Source organism: Mustela putorius, unplaced genomic scaffold (genome assembly GCF_011764305.1).
Source record: "Mustela putorius furo isolate JIRA1106 unplaced genomic scaffold, ASM1176430v1.1 tig00000785_pilon_pilon_pilon, whole genome shotgun sequence".
NCBI lineage: Eukaryota > Metazoa > Chordata > Mammalia > Carnivora > Mustelidae > Mustela > Mustela putorius.
This window is the reverse complement of record NW_025421480.1, coordinates 10,603,310-10,624,462: the sequence shown is the minus strand read 5'-3', so window position 1 is coordinate 10,624,462 and position 21,153 is coordinate 10,603,310. Positions and strand designations below refer to the sequence as shown.

Here is a 21,153-nt window from a genome sequence, read left to right as displayed (position 1 = left end):
GGCGCTCCTCGTGCGCTGTAAGGCTCGCCGCTCATTGCCGGGCCCTTCTGAGCCGCCCTCTTCCTGGGAACTGGGTTCGGCGAGGTCCCGCCGGCCTAGGGACCAGGCGACCCTAAGGGCCTGACCCGCGGACGAGCGGGATCCGGGACGCGGGCGGCGGCCGCGGCGCCTTCATTAGAGGGCGCTCTGGGGGCAGCTCCGCCGCAGTGTCGGCTCCCGCCGCTTCCTCCCGCTGCCCCTCCGCGCCACCCCAGCGAACGCGGCCGGGCCCGGGGGGACGAGTCTCGGCGCCGCCGGGGACCGGGCGCGGGCCGCGCCGCAGCCGGAGCGGAGTCGGGCCCCGCCGCCGCCTCCTTCCGCCGGCCCCGCCGCCGGCCATGCATTCTTCCGGCTCCTCTGGCTCCCGCAGCCCGCGCCGGGGCCCGGCCAGCCCGAGGTAACCTCCGGCTCGGCGGGCGCAGGCCCCGGGGCTGCGGCGGCGGCGCCGGGCCCGGAGAGGTGCGGAGGGGGCGGGGAAGGGGTGTCGTCGCCGTGCGGCCCGGGGAGGAGGCGGCGGCGGCGGCGGCGGCATGAGGGACGAGGGCGCGGTAGGCCCCGAGGAGGAGGCGGGGGCGTGGGGCATCCGCCCGCCTCCCCGGACCCGCCCCGGTGACAGGTCCGGCCTCTGAGTCCCCGCCGTCCCTCTGTCCGCAGGCAGCCGCGAGGGGAGTAGGGCGCCCGCGCGCCCGCTCGCGCCGCGCCTCGGCCGCCGCCGCGTCCATGACCGCGACCCCTCGGCCGGGGACACCCGCCGCCGCCGCCGCCGCCGCCGCCGCCGCCGCCGCCGCGCAGCACCGCGCCCCGGGTCGCCAGCCCCCGGCCCCGCTCGCCCCCGCGCTCCACAGCCCGCCGTCCGCACCCGCCGAGGTGAGCCCGGCGCGCGGGCCGCCCCCGCCGCCGCGACCCCTTCCCGGGGCGGCGGAAATCGCTGCGGGCGCCCCTCGTCCCCCCCCCCCGCCCCCAGCACTGCCGTCGCCTCTTCCTCCGCGCCTCTTCCATCACCCCTCGCTCGTCTGCCCTCTGCTCGGGACTTCATTCTCCTCATCCGTGGCCCCGGTGCCTTCACCTCCTCTGGCTTTTGCTCCCCTCCCCCTACTCCCGTCCTTCCTCCTTTCGCCGGGTGAGCCCCTACTTTCTTCCTCTCGCCTCTCTGCCCTCTCTTCTAGGCCCCTCTCCCTTTTTCCCCTAAAAAAAGGGGGTGGGTGGGCAAAAACCCCTTTGCCGCAAACGAACACTGTTGGCACAACTCTCTGCTAATGCGAGAGAGCTTTCTAAGGCACGACCGATGTCCGGGAATGGGGGTGGTGCGGGTACCCAGGTTCTCATAGCTGGGAAAGGGGCTCGGGCCCCTGCAACAGCCTTCTGTCACTCGTGTCGTCAGTTTGGGGAGGCTGAGGCTGTCTGAAGCAAGTGGGTCTGTTTGTCTTCCTGAAAGTGCCCAGAGCAGACTGCGGTGAGGCGCGGTGCGGGCACGGCCGCTGATTAGTTAGTGGGAATAGTATTATCATTTGCTAAATATATTATGACATACCCTGTGCCTCTGCGAACAGCTCCCTTGACCTTGTGCGGCTCCTCCTCCCTCGCTCTCTGTCCCCCTCTGGAATTTCCCGGAGAGATCACCGAGGTACTACACCGGGAAGGCTTAGATCCTCGGTTTTCCTGGTGGTTTTGTGCTGGAGGCGGATTTCTGTGTTGGTGACTATGTGGATGTGGATAATCCATTTTCCTTTTTAAATGAATGTTTCTTTCACCTCAGAAAGACAGGACAGACGCCAATGTGAGCATGGCTGTGACTTTGGAAGACGCTCCGTGGCTGGGCTGGATCTTGGTGAAAGCCCTGATGAGGTTTGCCTTCATGGTCGCCAACAACCTGGTTGCTATTTCATCCTACATCTGCTATGTAATTATACTTCAGCCCCTTCGACTGCTGGACAGTAAGCGGTTCTGGTATATTGAAGGAATCATGTATAAATGGCTTTTAGGAATGGTGGCTTCTTGGGGATGGTATGCTGGATATACAGGTAAGAGCGTGAGCACTTTTGTTTAATGCGTATGAAACAATTTGTAATGTTATGCTTAAGTCAGGAGCCATGATTAAATATATATTACACTTTGGGTTGAAAGATGCTTTGCTGCTTTGGCTTGTAAAAAAAAAAAAATAGAAAACAATTCTGTTGAGTTTTTTTTCAGAATCCCAATTTAGGAAGGATGATATTTTCAGATGCGTAATTTCATAGTTATATACTGATAAATCTGTTAAATAATATGTTTTTAATGTGCTTGACATTTATCAAAACCCGTTTGCCAAAACTCACCTAGAGAAATAGGAGTGGGTTATATAGGACTTGAGGGCTTGTAAAATGAAATAACATATTTAGCCCATAAATATAGTAGGAATTTAGAAGAAGGACTGAGCCATATTTGTACTGAGATAGTTTAGTAAGTTTTTTCATTTAATGTCATATTGTACTGTGTTAACACCTTAAGTCAAGCAAAACATGGCTTTCTTTTCTCTTACGTATGTTTCTTTTGTTTACTGGAATCTATATTTTAATCTCATAAATCTGTATGAGACTTAAATATAAGAATTAAGTTTTATCTATGTTAATTTATATTCTGAGTGTCTTTAAGTAGATTTATATTTCTGCCTTTAAATTGCATTTTGGGGAACAGGAGTAATGCTCTTCTGAAGTGGACTTTTAAAGAACTAAATGAGAAGTAGTGTTTATTTTTATTTTCTGTTTAGAAGCCTTCCATGCTTTGAGAACTTGGGCCTCTGCTGTGAAAATTCTGTGTTGTTCATTACATTTATTTGACTTTTTTCCCCTAAGAATTAAGATGATGAGAAAAAAAAAAGCATTGAGGTTTCTAGCACTTGTCTTAGACATTGAGGCTTTTATCATAGAATTTTATAATTGATAGCTTCCATGCCGCAGATGCTGCGGTCAGTGGAGTCTGTAGAACATAGCTTGGAAGAGTGAGGAGGGTACGAGGCTACTCCTCAGGGTCAAATAGCGTGGCAGTTCCCATTTTAAATTCTGTCTCCTTCTTTCCTGCCTAGGCTGCATCTGTAGATTTTATCTATGCACAGAAGAAAAGGACTGACAATGCTTGGGTTTTATGGAGTCTAACAGACTCTTGCTAGGTCAGAGTGCTCTTATTTGCCCTAGATGGAGCATTTTTTTCTTTTGGCAAAGCTGTTTGTTATTCTGCAAGACCCAAAGCTCCCAGGCTACTGTATGCATTGCTCTGGGTCTCATTGAGACCCTGATACTCTTTGGATAGAGTAGGTGAGCTTCTAAGTCCTTTTTTAAGACCTTGTGGTGGTAGTGGTAGTGGTAGAGGAAAAAAAATGAAGTCTTAGCTATGTAGCTGAATTCTTACCGGAGTTACACTGCTATCTTAGAATTGCTTTGCTCAGTATAGTTTAAGTATCCCCAAATACAGTATGTGGTACTAGTGACTTTGCTCTGCATGTAACGTACTCCTTTGCTGGTTTTAAATCAACTCACAGTATTTTTAGGTAAAGTTCTGGAAGTTCATTCTACTTAAACACAATGAAATAGTGAAATGCTTGTGCTCGTGCGTGTGGTTTATTTGTGTATAGACTATAGCATGATGAAAAGCTGAACAACATTCAGCATTGACCTTGAGACTATACTGAATGCAGTGATGCTGCTTGAAGTTAGTTATTCTTTGGCCACAGCATGGCCGCAATGCATTTCTGAGCATATTTTCTTGCGTTGTCTTTCCCTCGCTGACTATGGAACTGCACAGTTTTCTCTTGCCACCTGCTTGGAAAGTGGTCTTGGCATGATCTGCATATTTTGGTCTTTCTGAAGCATCTGTTCTCTTCAGGCTACTGCATTCTGACCACTTAAATAGAGAATATTTTAGTGTTTATATTTTAATTGGTTTTCCTATAGGTGGTGGTCATGGTCATGGCCTGATCACAAGGGAACGCAATCATGAGGTCAAACAAATGTAGGAAAGACTTTTGTGGAAAGCCACAGCTGGGTTAAAGAAGCAACACAAGCAGGGGCTGATGAGCAGATGCATCCATGAGAGAGCCTAGAAGGTTAAATTAGCGTTTGGTCTGGATTATGTGTTCCATTTCTTCCCTTTGTATCAAGAGGAAGATGGGTTTCAGTTTTTTCCCTTCCCCTCTGCTTAAGTTTCACAGATGGAAAATTGAACATTGCCAGAGGAATTGTGCTCAGCAGATCTGGGATGTTCATGTTTTGAACATTTCAACAGCCAAACTGTGGAAAACCACTTCTGAGGAAAACTTAATTAATTAAATGTTAATTGGGAAGCTGAAAATTGAATATTGATATTGAATATCATTTTTTTAAATTGTGATATTCAGTCTGAGGCAAGTCAGCTAGCTAGCTCTGCTGCTTACATTGATTCCCTAATCTACGCTACCCTATATGGTAGGTACTTAGCCAAATGCTGCTGTTTAAATTTTAATTAATTAAAATGAAATAAAATTTAAAATACACTTTCTCAGTCGCACCAGTCACCTTCAAGTGCTCGGTCCTGGGTGGCTAGTGGCTATTGTGCTGGAGAGCACAGACAGAATGCTTCCATTGCCACAGAAAGTTCTATTGGGCAAGTCTAACAAATAGTATGCCTTTCTCCTTTTTCTTCGGACTTTATCTTTATAAAAAGGATATTTTTCTAAACACGTTTCTCTTGAGAAGACAGGAAGGCTTATTAAAGCTTTTTTAAAAAAATTGTCTTTTATAAAATGTCACAAAAATGAGTCCTATAAACTCAGACTTGCTTCTTGGATGGAGAATGGTGAGGCTAGTCAGCCCAAGACCTTGAACGACTATTCTTATACTTGGTGTTTTCAGAGCTGGAGTACTGCCTGTGGACCTAGAACATGGAGAAAGGCTTTTCTGGTCTTGCTGCCTGTTTGTGACTTTCCAGGGGAACACAATTTTTGAAAGAATTCTGGTGACATTAGGGTTTTCATCTCTAGCTTGCTACTAGGTAATGGTGATTGCTGCTGCCACATTTCCTTTCATGGCAAGTGTTGTACAAACATCTCATGTTGAGGAAAATTTGTGTACTGCCTTTGCCCTAATATTTCAGAGAGTGAACCAAAAGACATACTAACGTAACTAATGATCCATTTCTGCATGTTTTATTCAGATCTGGGATAAATCATTATACTTTTCTCCCCTCAACTGAAGTGAGGACTCGCAAATTTCAGAGAGAGATTTTTTTTTTTAAGTAAAATATGTTTAAAATAGTTTATTTTGACCTTCATTCACTTATCTTAATAAATTCATTGTTCCTCATCCAAACACATTTCGTTAAAGTCTCTTACACAGAATCATTAAAAAAAAAATTCATTGTAAGTGGAAGCTCTGGAATTTCTATATAGGATAAGAGTCTTTTGGGCCATAATCTGGCTGGAAAGGAGCTGGGATGTCAGGAGGATGCCACTAGGTTGTTTTTGCCTAGCAAATGCTCTCTCCCTTGAATTGATGGCTTTAGGGAAAGCTGACGGAGATAGGTTTAGCTTCCTCCCATTCCCCAAGTGGCAGCCGTCATGACTGTTAGTCTTTGTCGGTTATTTGAGTCTCTGATAGCGTCTTATTTATTTATTTTTGTTGTGGTACAAATTCATTGCATGAGAAAAACTATTAGGAATTATATCTGATGTTGAAATCCTAGAGAAAGTTTTAAAAATATATCTCCTAGAGCAGTATTTTTCCACTTTTGAGTCATAAGCCATTTAGTATCGGGCTGAACATTTAAAAGAAAAATGAAATAGAATAGAGTGAAGATGAAAAGATCATTCATGTGTGTATCTATTAGGGAGTGCTACAGAATGGGTTTTTTACTGTGAGTCCTCTCAACATTTGAAAGACCTTGTTCTAGTGGAAAGAGCACTGCAGTATAGAACTGGGAGTTGCATGGTTTAATCTGGTTTTAACTTTAACATCTCTGCTCCCTGGTGGGGGGTGAGATCCTCAGCTGCAAGCTGCCCAAGAGGCTGGGAGCTCTTTACAGATGGTAATGTGGTCTTTCTAACCCTAGAGCCTAGTCTGTTGCCTGAAGCTCACAGAGGGCCCCTTCCGTGTTTCTTGAATGATTGCTTTTTTCTTTCTTGGTCCTAGCTTAGGTGCCTTGGCTGCCTACCTTCCTGAAACATCAGAGAGCAAGGGCACTGCCGTCCGCAGAACACAGACCCTGAACTGGATGGTGTTTTTCACGCATACAAATATATGCATATATATCCATTTCCTACAGTATCACATTTGTTAATTTAACACTCCATTATTGAGCTTCTGTTATGTGTGGGAACAGGTGTCGTGGAGGTCCTGAGGTGCACAAGACATAGATAGAGGCAATCTCTAAGGAGTTCGCAGATGCCTCGGTGGGGAAGTCGGTACACCAACAGCACAAACATCCTGGTAGAATGTTCGCGTAGACATGTAGCATGGGATTAAAGAAGAAGGGCTCCTGATCTCACATCAGTGGTAGGTGGTAGCCGACAGGGAATAGGGAATTTAGGGACTGAATGACTTTAAATGCCTTTTTTTTCCCCATTAGGGAGATACTTCTCTGTTGGGCTAACTGGATAATCGGTAATTATAATAGATTTAAAAAGACTTTTGCATAATATGTCAGTTTAAACTCTGGATCTTCATGATGGTAATATGAGCTAAGTATAAGCCAGGCAGGGTCCTGAAGATTTCAGGCACTAAATGCTCACAATAGGCTCACCAGGTTGGTGTAATAACAATACCTTCCTTTTGTTATTGGTTTTGAAATTCAAACACCCAGCATCACAGTTAACTTCTTGAGCGCTGAGTTGATGTTGCCATAGGCAGAGTCATTATTGACCTTTATAGAATATTCCTAGAGTCTCTTCATCTTCCCTACCCATATTGCCCTTTTGTTTCGGAGACATGAAATCTCTTTCCAAAACTACAACACCTGAAAACAATGTCATAGCTAGGGATTTCTGCAGGAGGTTAAGAAAAAGTTTTGCTTCTATTGGTAGTATATTTTTTGACGAAATTGACAAAATATCACTTCCTTGAATCTCTACTCTTACAGAGGACAACATTTCAACTGGGATTTTCATTCTTGAGTGCTTATACTAGATTGCCATCCAAGTGAGGACTTACCTCATGATGTTTTGTCTGTGGCATCATGGACGTGAATCCAGGAAAGGAGTGTTCAGGACAGCGCTTTGATTTTTATATGGAAAAACACCATTCAATGTAAATATCATTTAATGCTTTAAACTCAGCAATCTGGTAGTACTCTAAATTTGATATCTGGTCTTATTTCAAAGATCATATATAATTGAGTAGTTAATTTAGATCAGTTTTTTTAGTACAGAGGATACTCATTCACGCACACATACCCCTATGCACTGTTACGGAAGACCTGAAGCAGTATTTGCAGTGTTTGTAGTGGTTACCACCACAGACGCTGGAGTCCGAAAGAGCTGGGGAAAACACTTCCTACTTTCTTTTTATGTTCGCCTGATATTTCTTTGCCTGTCCTTTTGTTTTTAAACTTTTAAAATTACTTTGATTTAGATGTATGTCTAGTAATCAACATGGAGTTAGGTTTTGCTTTATGAGTAAATTTGGTTTTTTTAAGAACATCTGTTTAATTTTAATTTTCATTATTTATTTATTTGAGAGAGAGAGAAAGAGAAGGCACAATGGGGAGGAAGGGCAGAAGGAGAAGGGGAAGCAGACTCCCTGCTGAGCAGGGAGTCTAATGTGGGACTTGAATCCTGGAATCATGAGCCAAGCCAAAGACCGATGCTTAACCAACTGGGCCACCCAGGTGCTTTATGAGTAAATTTGTAAATCTCTTTGTTTTCATATGAGTTGAATCTATTTACATTTATTCATATGTCAGATTTGCTTTATCTGGGCTCTGGCATTTTATTTTATGTTTTCTGCTCTCTCTCTCTCCCTATATATATACATACACACACATTTTAGTTCTTTCACTGTGTTGTCTGCTTTTCTTTGCAGTTTTGTTGTGATATTTAGGTAGGTTTGTATTTTAGTCTTGTTGCTTTAAATGATGTTCTTGGTTCTCTGATAGTAACTCTTGGTTCTTTTCAAGGAACAAAGGTAATATTCTGTTTAAATCTTCTCTCTTCCCCTTTTTCTTCTCCATCACCAAATCTTAGTCAATAGCAATAGTAATTATTCATGATAGTATTTGCATTTGTAATATTATATATGCTTGTACTTTAGTACTTGATTTATGAGCTTTAAGACTATCCACTGACTCCTTACTATCATGTCCAGGTAATCAGTAAGCTTATGACACTTCCTGTTTGCTTTCTCCCAATTTTTTTGTTATTTGCATTTATGCATTTTCAAGGCCTATAATATTTATGTTCTGTTTATCACCCTACCTCCTTCTGTTTTAGTCCTTATTCTTCAGTTAAATATATATATAATGCTCACCCAAGCACTTTTGCAGTTTTTCCCAGTCATTCTTTGGTTGGCTGAAGTTCATTCTCTAGTAATTTCTCCATAAAGAATCATGGCAATGATATGAGAATATTATTCTTACAAACATGTTTAGAACTTACTTTCTTTTTTAACCTTACATTTGAAGGACAGCTTAGCAAGCAATAAAATCCTTGGCTCAGGGGCAGTTGGGTGGCTCAGTCATTAAGCGCCTACCTTTGGCTTGACTCATGATCCCAGAGTCCTGGGATCGAGGCCCCCATTGGGTTCCCTGCTTGGTGGGAAGCCTGTTTCTCCCTCTACCACTCCCCCTGCTTCTCTTCCCTCTCTTGCTGTGTCTTTCTATGTCAAAATAAATAAAATCTTAAAAAAAGAAATCCTTGGCTCACCTTTGCCTTAAGTAATATAGGTGTATACAAATGTCTTCTGACCTTAAGTGTTGCTGTGAAGATGTCTGAACCCATCTTGGATTTTTTTCCCCATATTAATGATTGGATCTTTTTTGCCTATCTGCCCAAAGGATTCTTTCTCTCTAATATTTAGTAATTTTACTGGGATATGCTGGTATAGGATAAGCTGGCACATGTGTGCCTTTTATTATGTACTTTAAATCTGTTTTTATTTCAGGAAAGTTTTCTTTAATTATATCTTTGAATATTTATGTCATTTGCTTGTTTTGGTTTTCTCTTTTGGCGACCCTGATTTTATGTTTGTTGGATCTCCCTTTGTGTATCTTTTTTAAATCTGTCGTTTTCTCTTCAATCATTTTAAAACTTTTTCATGTGTATATTTGTCTTTAATATCTTCTATGGTGTCTTATGCAATATCTCTTTTCTTTGTTCTCATTTCAGTTTCTTCTTCATTTCTGTGGTGGGTTTGTGTATTCTTCTGTTTCTTTCTTGAGTTCTTCCAGTTCGTGCTTTCACTGTTCCTCTTGTCTAGATATTTCTTCCTTGAGTTCTTATATTTATGCGTGTGGTTGTCTTCATAGTGGTAGTAACTTTACTGATTTTCTTACATTCATTCAAGAATATTTATAGTTTTTATCTTATACATTATAATATTTTTCTAGTGAACATTCTTCTACAGTTAGTACATTGTGCTGCTCATTTTTGCCATTTTTCTTATGGTAAGTGAATGCTGTGCCAGTTACCTTTTTATTCCTTGTACTTTAATGATTTGGATTTTTCTCAGTCAGCTCTTTGTAAGAGGGCCAGGGTAGATTCCAGATTTCTGTCTCAGAGGAAATCTTTTTACATATGGCACCTGGGTGTGCTTCTCTGTGTTGCTACAGGTCCTCTGCTTCTCCAAACCAGACTGAGCCTCGGTGGCTTTTTGCTACCCCTTCTGGACTTCCTACTCCTTCTTTTGTAGCTGTGACTGGAGAGACCCATGCCAGTGTAAACCTCTCTCCTTAAAGAAGTGCATTTTTACTGTTGTTTTTGGAGGTCTGCCACTCCTGGGTAATCCTCATCACATGCCGCATTCTGTCTCGGCTCTTCATTCCCATCGTAGATTGTTTCTGGTAGTGGCCTTATTTGATCTTAGCCCTGATTTTATGTATTTTGGAGTTTTTATATTTTTTTCTCCTAGGTTTGCTTAAAAAAAAAAGGGGGAGTTTTGTAAAGTTTTTTTTTCCCTTCCTCCTTGTTATTATGTGTATTTTTTAGGAAGATTCATATCTGTTAACTCCACCATGTTCATATCAGAAAGTACAACACAACAACACAGGATTTTTCTTCAACTATGTGTTTATAATTCAGATAGTTCTGTCACTATTCTACCATACTACTAGTTGATTATTATAAACTGGAGACCAGTTTTACCACCTCATTCATTTTCTTTTTTTTCTTTTTCTTTTTTTAGTAATCTCAATACCCACCATGGAGCTCAAATCACAACCCCAAGATCAAGAGCCCCATGCCTCTCTGACTGAACCCACTAGGCACTCCCCTAATTAATTTTCTTTAAGGTCTGTCCAAAAGCAAGAAATAGCCTTATCAATTTTTTTTTCCTCATGGTGTTTCCCAAACTGTTTTGATTCTTGGACTACTTGTCAGCAGAGTATAGTTAAGGCATCCCCTCTATTTCCCCTTGGCTACAGGAAAAAAGTGTCACCAAAGTGAGCAGAAGTGAGTGACCTTTGGTATTTCAGTAAGGAGTATATGAAATGTAATCCTTTTTTTTTTTTAAGATTTTATTTATTTATTTGACAGAGATCACAAGTAGGCAGAGAGGCAATCAGAGAGAGAGAGGGGAGAGAGCCCATTGAGCAGAGAGCCCAATGCAGGACTCGATCCCAGTACCCTGGGACCATGACCCGAACTGAAAACAGAGGCTTTAACCCACTGAATCACCCAGGTGCCCCTGAAATGTAATCTTAATACTAGATCTGGTCTGTGGATCACCTTGAGAACTTTAAGGGTGACCAGTGCCCCCCCCAAACTTTGATAAATACATGTATAGTATATTACATATATTAAATATACTCGACATATGTATAATATATTACATACTAAATATATTATACTATATTTGTAGTTTATTTGTTATAAACTAGTTTCAAGAGTTTCCTTGCAGAGCTTGCAAACTAGTGGCTGTATTCAGCAGCTGACCAGCTTGATTTGGCCTTTGCACTATTTCAGCTTTTTCTCATTTGTTGCCAACATTTCAAAATTAGGGAGATTTCGCAGAACATAAAAAATAAAACCAAAACCTCCTTGAGAAATTCTGGCTGTGCTGGGTCCTCATTCTTGTCTGGCAGAAGTTTTCCCGAGCTAAGTAACAGCCACTTCCTTCGGATGGAGCCTGTGATCTCTAGTGCACCCAAGATATCCCACTGCTTCCTTGTCTTCACTCTGGGCCTGCTTTGCTCATGTGCATTACTTACCTAGACCCCAGAGGCATAGGTAATATTTATTTAAAAAAACTCAAATGACAGTTACTAGTCTGTTTCTGTTAGACATATGATAATTTTGCACTTATAAGGCCTTACCAGTGCCTATAAGCTCATAAGCTTTACCATTAAAAACTGAAAGTTTGTTAGGGATCTCAGCTGTGGGTTTCGTGTAGCAAAGGCGTGTGATGGAAACTGAAAAATGAAGTGCCATTAGTAGAACATGGTCACAAGGTTTTTCAAATTTCATGTACTATATTACTAACTTGGTGAAGTATTTGCTACTATTGTACACTCCTTAATTAGTAGAAGCTTCATTTCTTCTTCTGAATATAATCATATAAAATCTAAATTTTTTTAAAGATTTATTTATTTTAGAGAGAGCAAGTGGGGGAGAGACTCTTCAAGCAGACTCCCTGCTGAGCACGGAGCCCCATGCTTGGCTTGATCTCACCACCCGTGATATGATGACATGAGTGGAAACCAAGAGTCGGCCGCTCAATTGATTGAGCCACTCAACTGCCCCATAAAGTCTACATTATTAAAATTAGTTACTACTCTTTGCTTTTCATGTTTTAAAATATAAAAAACAAAGCAAGCCTAATTGATTTCTATATCTTTAAATTATAGTAAAAACTATTGTAAAAAGCATGCATAAATTTTAATTGTAAGGTTATACTTTTTCTTATGGTTTAATAGCTCTGATGAAGTTTATTAGTATAACACCTTTCCCAGATTTTTTTCCTACTCATTAAACTTTAGGAAACATTATGAATCATGTACATAAGATATTTTTGCATATGCTATTAATTTGAAGCTTGCATTATTTGACACTTTAAGGGGAAAAACATCTGTAAATTTAAATACACCAAGATGTTTCTGAATCATCAGAAGACTATGATCAGTATAGATTTGGTGTTAAGGATCTATAATACATATTTAAATCGAAGTATAATTCACATACCACAAAATTCACTGTATTAAAATGTAAAATTTAGTGGTTTTTAGTGTAGTCACAAGATCATACAACCATCATCACTGACTAATTCCAGGATATTTCATCACCCCCTCGGGAGAAACCCAAACGCATTAGCAGTCACTCCCCATTTTCTCCACCCTTCAACTGACCTTGGCAACCATGAATCTATGTTCTGTCTCTTCGGATTTGCCTATTCTGGACGTTCCATATAAATGGAATTGTATAAAATGTGGTCTTTTGTGTCTGGCTTCTTTCACTGAGCATGTTTTCAGGGTTCATGTTTCAGTACTTCATTCCGGTGTACGGCTCAGTAATACTCCATTGTGTGGGTAGATCACATTGTGTTTATACATTCGTCTGGTGATACACATTTGGGTTGTTTCCACATCTTAGCTATTGCAAACAATGCTGTGAACATTCATGTGCAAGTTTTTGTGTGAACATATGTTTTCAATTCTCCAGGACCTAAGAGTCCAATTGCTGGGCCATATTATAGTTCTGTGTTAACTTTTTGAGGAACTGCCAAATTGTTTTCCTTAGCAGCCGCCCCATGGTACATTCCCACCAACAATGTAGGAGAGTTCCAGGATCTTTGCTCTCTCACTAAAACTTACTATTTTCTAGCCTTTTGTTGTTCTCTTAATTTGGCCATCCTAGTGGATGTGAAGTGGCAGCTCATAGTAGTTTCGATGTGCATTTCTCTAATGACTAATGATATTGAGCATTTTTTTATTTGTTCATTAGCCATTTGTAAATCTTAGGAGAAATGTCTATTCAGATCCTTTTCCCATTTTTAAAATGAGGTTGTGTGTCATCTTATTGTTGAGTTGTAAGTTTCTTTCTATATTCTGTATACTACCCCTATCTTTTTTTTCATGGGTTGATTTCACTGGATGACACTTTTGGTGTCAGATCTAAGAAGTTACTGCCCAATTCAGTATCATGAAGATTGTCACCTTTGTTTTCTTTTGAGTTTAGCTTTTATATTTAGGTCTTTGATCCATTTTGAGTTAATTTTTCTATATGCTGTAAGATAAGGGTCCAACCTCATTCTTTGACATGTGGACATCCAATTGTCGTAGCATTTTTTGTTGAAAAGACTGTTCTTCAAACCATAAAAGACTCAATCTCAAAAAACAGACTGAGAGTTGCTGGGGGGAGGGGGACACACGAGGGTGGTGGGGTATGGACATTGGGGAGCGTACGTGCTATGATGAGTGCTGTGAAACGTGTAAACCTGGAGATTCACAGACCTGTACCCCTGGGGATAAAAAAAAAACAATATTAACAACAACAAAAAGAAAAGACTGTTCTTTCCACGTTGAATGGTTTTGGCATCCTTGTTGAGAATCAACTGGGATTAATTGGAGTCAGTATGAATTAATATTCATATTTGGGTTAAGTGACCCCTTACCTCTTTACTGAGAAGATGCTTTGTAGTTAGGTGTTTTGCTAGTAGCTGTCTTAGAAATATGGTTATAAGGAATAACTGTTTCCAGTCTGCTATCTCAAGAAAACAGGACATTAATTGTAGAAGTATCTTGTGTGATAGACCAATCAAATCTTTATCAACTACTTACTGCCAGTTAATAGTTACTAATTTGCAAGATACTGTGCCAGAGAATATGATCTAGGTTATTCCAACCAAAAGGATTTTTGGCATAGTTTTTATTTTTGGTGGATGGGAATAGTTGAGTTTGCTATCAACTGTGTGTCCAAAGTGCACCTGTGAAAAGTTTTCTGAAAAACAGAGATCAGTATGCACATTTTCCCTTAATGTGAGGGTTCCATTTTTAAAGTTAATTTAAATCAGAGAAGAATATTAACTGGAAACCAAATTTATTTTGTAGAATAAAATATAGATTACATCGATAAAGAACAGGGTATCATTTGAATAAGAATTTGGGGCTATTTTTTTATGGGTAGACTGAAATTGCTTTTTGTATGTGAGAGACTGAATTGGGCATTTTATTTTTACTTATTTTAATTTTTATTGAGGTATAATTGGTACAAAGTATTATATTAGTTTCATGTATATAATATGATTCAACAAATTCTATACATTTCTCAGTGACTCACGATAAGGGTAATTTAATATCCTTCACCTATTTTACCCTTTTCTTTCTTTTTTTTTTTTTAAAGATTTTATTTATTTATTTGACAGAGAGAGATCACAAGTAGACAGAGAGGCAGGCAGAGAGAGAGAGAGAGAGAGGGAAGCATGCTCCCTGCTGAGCAGAGAGCCCGATGCTGGACTTGATCCCAGGACCCTGAGATCATGACCTGAACCGAAGGCAGTGGCTTAATCCACTGAGCCACCCAGGCGCCCCTATTTTACCCTTTTCCCCCAACACCAGGAATCATTACAAAACTGAAATAATCATTTAAAGCCATTTTAAACCTCAGATAGGTATATACAGATGTATTTTGAACAAGAAATAGATATTGCTAAGTAAGTGTGAGGTTAAAGATAGCATGATGTTAGAAAAAAATATTGACTTTTGAGTAGTATGAGTTTGGTTCCTGCCGCCATCACTTGGTAATTTTATAACTTTGAGCTAGTTACCTATCTGAGCCTCCATTTCATCATCGGTAAAAGTAGAGGTCCTGTTTATCTTTCGTGAAGCCTTAATATTTAGTGGATAGCATGGTGTTTTGTATTCTATAAAGAATTAATAATATCATCGTTATTATGGTTATAATTATATTAATGCCTAGGAAAACAACTATGTTAACCTCTGGGGAAAGGTATGTCTAAATGAATAAAAGCTAGCCTGGTTAGCTTTTATAGTCTGACAAATACATTTGAGGACACTTAAGCTTAGCTTATGGTATGTAACTCAGTACAGTTCTGCTTTAATCAATAAGTAATTCGTCATTAGTCATTTAAGCCATAGTCCAACTAAAATATTAACATCTATGTTTATAAATTACGAAATCTCCAAGCAACTTATGTTTAACTGTCTTCTAATTAATTCAGCCACCTATTCTGATACTAAATATTTGAGTGCCAGCTCTGCCAGGCACTGTGCTGGTGGTGGGGGACAGCGGCAGAATGAACAGCACATCCGTTCTTCTGCGGTTGACATTTCTTGTGGGAAACGACAGGAGTCACATGACCACCGTGTGATCACAACTGGGAAAAGGGGCTCTGAGAGCAAGTAACAGGGGGCTGAATCTGGTAGTTTCAGGTAGTTTCAGGGAGGAATGGCTTCCTTGAGAAACCAAGACTGAGAGCTGAGGAGTAGGTAGGAGTTGGCCTGGTGATGCTGGAGGGGGGCAGCATGTTCAGAGGATGAAGAAGGTTGGTGGCAACAAAGGGAGGGCCAGGTTGGCTGCAACAGGGAGTGAATGAGAGGAGCAGGGGTGGGGGATGAAGAAGAGAGAAAGAAACCAAATCTAGTGAGGTCTTGTAGTGCCCCGTAGGGATTCTGAAGTTTATCCTAAGAGGAAGCCATTGAAGGATTTTACGTCCGGGAATGATGAGCTCAAACTCATACCTATAATTCCAAGCTCTGCCCACTTTGTGGAAATGGATGAGAGGAAAAAAAAGGAGGGTGTGCAGGGGCTGCCTTCGGGAAGTTTCTTGCTTTATCTCAGTGAGGTGACAGTTGCCTTTCTAGCTGATGGCGGTAGAGGTGGAAGGAAGTGAACCAATTGGAGAGTTTTCTAGGAGGAAGGTGGGCAGGACTTTCTGAGTCATGGCCCATAGAGGATGTGGTAGAATGGCAGGGGACAGGGATGACCATGAGGTTTCTGGTGTGAGCTGCTGGGTAGACAGAGAAGCTCAGAGAAGAGCAACATTAAGAGGAAAGAGAAAACTTCAGCATAGGACGGGTGAGAAGCATCTCAGTGGAGCCCGGCAATAACCACAGACACGCTGTCCAGAACCCAGAGGAGAAACCTGCACTTGGAAGATGAATGGGGAAATTGCCTCCCGTAGGTATTTAAAGCCGGAGCTGGAGGACATCCCCCCGGGAGATTGTAGGTGCCTGTGAGTTCTGAGGGATCAGAGGCCCAGGATCAGACTGAGGAAATGCCCACATTTGATGGGGGGGAGAGTGGGATGCTGGAGCTTCTGAGAACATTAGAGGGGTGGAAGCAGTGCCTCCCCTAGGAGCATGGTGGCAGAAGTCAACGGTGTTCCAAGGGAGGGGCCGAAGGATTGCTGCTGACAGTTTATGTTTTGTAAGATGAGAGCTGATTTATTAGCCTGCAGCTGCATTTGGCTAGAGCAGCTTCTTGGAGGCGGTAGAAGTGGAAACTGGATTGGAGTGCACCGGAGGTGAATGATGAATGGGATGAGGTCAGATGGAAACGTGAATGTGTGACTCCCCGGAAGTGTGGCTCTGAGAGACGAGGGGCAATAGTTACAAGAGAGAAATTGGGTCAAAAGAAAGCTTTTCAGTTTGGTTTTTTGTTTGTTTGTTTAAACTTTTTGAGATGGAAGAATCTAGATGTTGAACCACTTAGAGTAGGACATGATGAAATCCTGGTCATTTACTTACACGACTCACATATTGAGGAAACTATTCTTAGAGGAGATTGAATGAGGCACCACTTATCAGTTCGATACATTTCGTGGAAAGCACTTAAATGTTGGCTCTGGTGGCAGAGGCAGGCCGTGACGCAGCGCCTGCCTAGTTTGATCCTGTTTTGAACTCTTATTTACCAAGGCGTCTCCTTAGCCTCCTGCCCTCTCTTGTTGATGTGCTTCCTGTTTCCTATTATATAACAAAATTCAACTAAATTTGAAGATCTAATTACTAAGCAATTCGTGAATTGGGCAGCACCCCGTTTAGCAAGTAGAGAGGTGCTCCCATGATTTGTACAAAAACTGAAGGATTTTATAGAAGGTGGAGGGCAAGAAAGCTATTGGCAAAAGAAAAGGATTGTTCCAGGCAAAGCCACTTTCTTGCGGAAAGGCAAGGTGTCTTTTTTTTTTTTTTTTAAGGCAAAATGTCTTATGCAGATTACCTCATCTTTATTTGGGGGATGGTGAGGGCCCAAGTGGCAGACTCATTGGTGTGGATTGAAAAATTCCTGGCTGGCCAGGTTAAGACTACAGTTCTGGGGGAAGCTGGAACTACAGTTAGATTGCATATTAAGTACCGGTTTGGGAACTCGATCTAAGTGACAACCACTTTGGGTCTGTGGTTTTGTGTGTGTGCGGTTTTTTGTTTTTGTTTTTAACACCGTCAAATCTGTTCTTCAGTTTCCTTGAAAATTTCTACCTCCTTATCTAAACCCATGACATCCTGAAAGAGGACTTGGGCTGCCCCTGTTTTTGACCTCAAACTTTTCAGTTGGTTTCTTCTTTCCAGCTTGTCTCTTGGCTCAGGCGGAAGATCCTAAGGGCAAAGCGTTCCCATGATGGGGACCAGAACCACCCCCTCAAGCAACAAGGACAGCCCTGAGCCACCAAGACCCCATCCGTGATTGACCCCAAGAGGATGATCAATTTAACCTTCACTGTCGGCCTGCACGTTATCTGCCCACCTTTGTCCCATATTTTCCATATAGAAGCCTGGAGTATTTCCAGCCTTTTGGAGACACGAGTCCCCTTTCTTCTCAGTGTTGGCCTCCCTGAAATCCATTTCTTTCGTGTCTCACCACCACTCATTTCTCTGCCTTTGTGTTTTGTCAGCGGCAGGTGGTGGAAGCTGGTCTGTTTGGGACCCCTCGAGCCAGGCGCTCTTGTTCGCCTTGGACCCCTCGCCCCCCTGCTGGCCTCCACGATCCCTGTACTCCCACTGGTCTAGCTTCCGCTGTTCCTTTCTCTCTGTTCCTTTCTCTCTGAGCCTCTCCGGCATCCGCTCTGTAATTGTGGTTCCCAACCTTTGGGCTGCAGTGCCCCAGACTTCTCTAGGGATGGGAATCCATGCACATTAAGTACCGCCTGTGGGTAAATAAATAATATGTCTCGTAAATGTGTGTTAATCTTTTTCAAATATATGTAGCTGCTGTTTTAATTAATAAATCCCTTAAAAGCATTATAGATGTTTTGCTGCTGCTTTTTATGATGGATATTTTCACTCAGTGGTAAAAGAACTACTGTATAGATACCTGCCGTATTTTTTTGACATTAAAAAAGACTGTTCATGCTTGAAGTAGTTAGGACGCACTGCCCTCCGACATAAAGCATTCCAAATTCCACTTCACATTTTTCACTGTTGCTTTGCTTTTGCTCTTCCTGTCTCTTTAATTTGTCAGTTGCTTAAGGGCAAGGGTTATAGTTCTTCCTTTCATCTTTCTGTAGTGGTTGGCCAAGCCATAGCCCCTGGGCCAAATCCAGCCCATAACCTGTTTTTGTTTTTTTGGTGTTTTTTGTTGTGTTTTTTTGTTTTTTAAATCTCCAGCTCCTAGTTTTTACAGATGACCATTTGCAGTCAGTCTGATGATAGGAAACACAGTGAACTCCAATTAAATGAAACATGACCCTTCCCAAGAAAAAATTCCATTTTTCTTATTTGTAGGCCCGTATTGCAAAAAGTTGTATTCAGCTTTGTATTTTAAATTTTGCCCATTAAAAAATGTATAGAAATATGTTGGAAAATAAATTTGTCATGTAAATTGCTATGTAATATACTCAATTTTGCCTCTTGGCCTATATAGCCCCAAATTACTGTCTCACCCTTTGCAGAGAGTTTATTGACCCTTGCCTTAGAGTAGTTGTTCCCAAATTTGTCTGCACATCTGAATTATTGGAGGGACTTTATGTATGTATATTTTCCTCTGTCCTGGAGATTGAGTCGGTACATTGGCATGGAACTTGGGAACCTATATTTTTAATAAGCTATATGGTTGTTTAGGAATCACTGACTTCTGGTGCATTTGTAGGGTTAAACTCCCAAGAGCTAATGAAATGGATATTGGATTAGATGCCAGAGACAGCCGATTATTTTCTTATTTCAACATTTATGAACTGTGGGGCCTTTTCCAAGTAATGACTTGTTCTGCAGGTTTTTACACAATTTCTAGTTCATTTGTTTATAGTTTTGCTCTATCCCCTACAGCTGTAATTCCTTTACCTTTTGGGATTCATGATAACTGCTTTTAGAATCTAATGGAAGTTACATCCCCCTCTCTGAAGTGCTCCCTATATTAATTTTCGATGACTGCTGTAACAGTTTACTTCAGAAGCATGTAAAATAACAGAAATTTACTTGTTCACATTTCTGGAGGCCACAAGTTGAAATCAAGGTGTCAGCAGGGCCTCTCCCTGCAGAGGCACTAGGGACATTCCTTGCCTCTTCCAGCTTCTGGTAGCTGTAGGCATTCCTGGGCTTGTGGCTGTATCACTCCAGTCTCTGCCTCTGGGGCACATTGCTGCCTCCTCTATGTCTTTTCTCTCTGTGTCTTTTATAAGGACATTTGTCATTGATTTAGGGCCATCTGATAATCCAGGGTAAGCTTCTCTCAAGATCCTTAGTTTAATCACATCTTTTACCCTACAGAGTAACATTCACAGGTTCCAGAGATTTGACATGGATACCTTGGGGGTGGACATTTTGGGGCTTACCACAGCACCTTTGCACATGCTCAGTTTTACAGTTTCAAGGGGTTCACAACTCTCTGAAGTCCATATATGGACTCCATAGACTCCAGGTTTGAATTTGCTCAGTGAGAAGCACCTCTGCCTACAGTGTATTCTAGTTATTAGTCCCTATTCTCTCCTTTCTGTCATGCTCTAACGTTCATCATCCTGATCTTGAAATGATGTTGTCTTCTTCTCGTGACCTTAGATTCTTCAATTTAGAGTTCACTTTTTGAGTTAATTTCTCTGCTTCCTTTAGGAACCCTTTATCTTCTGATAAGATTTAACTGTTAAAAGAAAAGCTTTCCACAAGCTTTTTTACTGAATTCTGCAGCAAGGAAACTAACTTCTGGCAAAGCATGTGTAACTAGTAATGCCTCCAGTGAGAAGAGAAGCTTACCCGGAGTACCTGATGTGCCAGGCCTTCTAGCAAGTGCTTTTACGTGCCTTCTTATTAAATCTGAAACCAGCCCTCAGAGGAGGGTCCTTTCAGCCCCATTAAGTACTTGAGAACATGAAGACTGGTGGGAGCTAAGTACCTTGTCCAGTGTGGGTGACAGAACTTGCCAGGGACAATGCTGTTTTGATTCTCCCGTGAAAACGTAGCACACCTCTCTTTTAGTTGAATGCTTAGTAATCTCAGTAGACAGGGGCTGTCTATGCTTCGGTTTTCAGGGGCCAGCAGACCTGGATTTCAGTGGGATTTATAGTGCTTACTTATGGCATTACCTTGTTCAATATCTTCTCAGATCCTTAGCTTTAAGTAAGAGTGACACCCAGTTTGTGTGCCTCACGGAGCTGCCGTAGCAACTGAGAGGATAGGAATGAAAGCTCTTCAAAATTGGCAAATTTTACGAATATGTCATATAATTAATTAGTTTCTCATTTGATTATATTTTTAATACTTTCTTCTTTAGCTATCCTAGATTTCAAAGTTTAGGAATATGGTCAAGCCTCACACCAGAGGCTGTATTAGTTCCAACTCTGAATTTCTTTACTTAAGACCTCTTGGGTGCTTGGCTGGTGTGAGTGCTTGTATTTGCTTTCCTCTCTTTCATTTTCAGGGGCATCCCCAATTTAGTCTAGCTCAGCCCCGCTTAAGATATCTACATATGTGATCGCTTTCTGACCAGTTCTCTCTCCTAAGTCAGTTTTTAACTCATTGTGTCTTTGCCATGGGCTTGGTCGGTGGCTCTGGAGACACTCCCTTTCCTCTATCCCCTGTCCC

The 21,153-nt window shown here is 41.8% G+C and overlaps 1 protein-coding gene across 4 annotated transcripts in view; it reads left to right on the top strand.

Annotated features, from left to right (window-relative positions):
- Nucleotides 1-318: 318 nt before the first annotated feature.
- LPGAT1 (lysophosphatidylglycerol acyltransferase 1) overlaps nt 319-21,153 on the top strand; it is an 83,569-nt gene continuing 62,734 nt past the window's right edge. The window contains exons 1-2 of one of the 4 annotated variants that reach the window (XM_045084693.1): nt 319-436; nt 1,796-2,060. In XM_045084693.1, coding sequence (XP_044940628.1) covers nt 1,823-2,060 — 238 coding nt within the window. In that variant the 5' untranslated portion in view covers nt 319-436; nt 1,796-1,822. Of the gene's footprint in view, nt 437-832; nt 907-1,048; nt 1,160-1,795; nt 2,061-21,153 lie in introns of those variants that run through there. The other 3 variants (XM_045084692.1, XM_045084694.1, XM_004756858.3) reach the window with 3 other exon arrangements.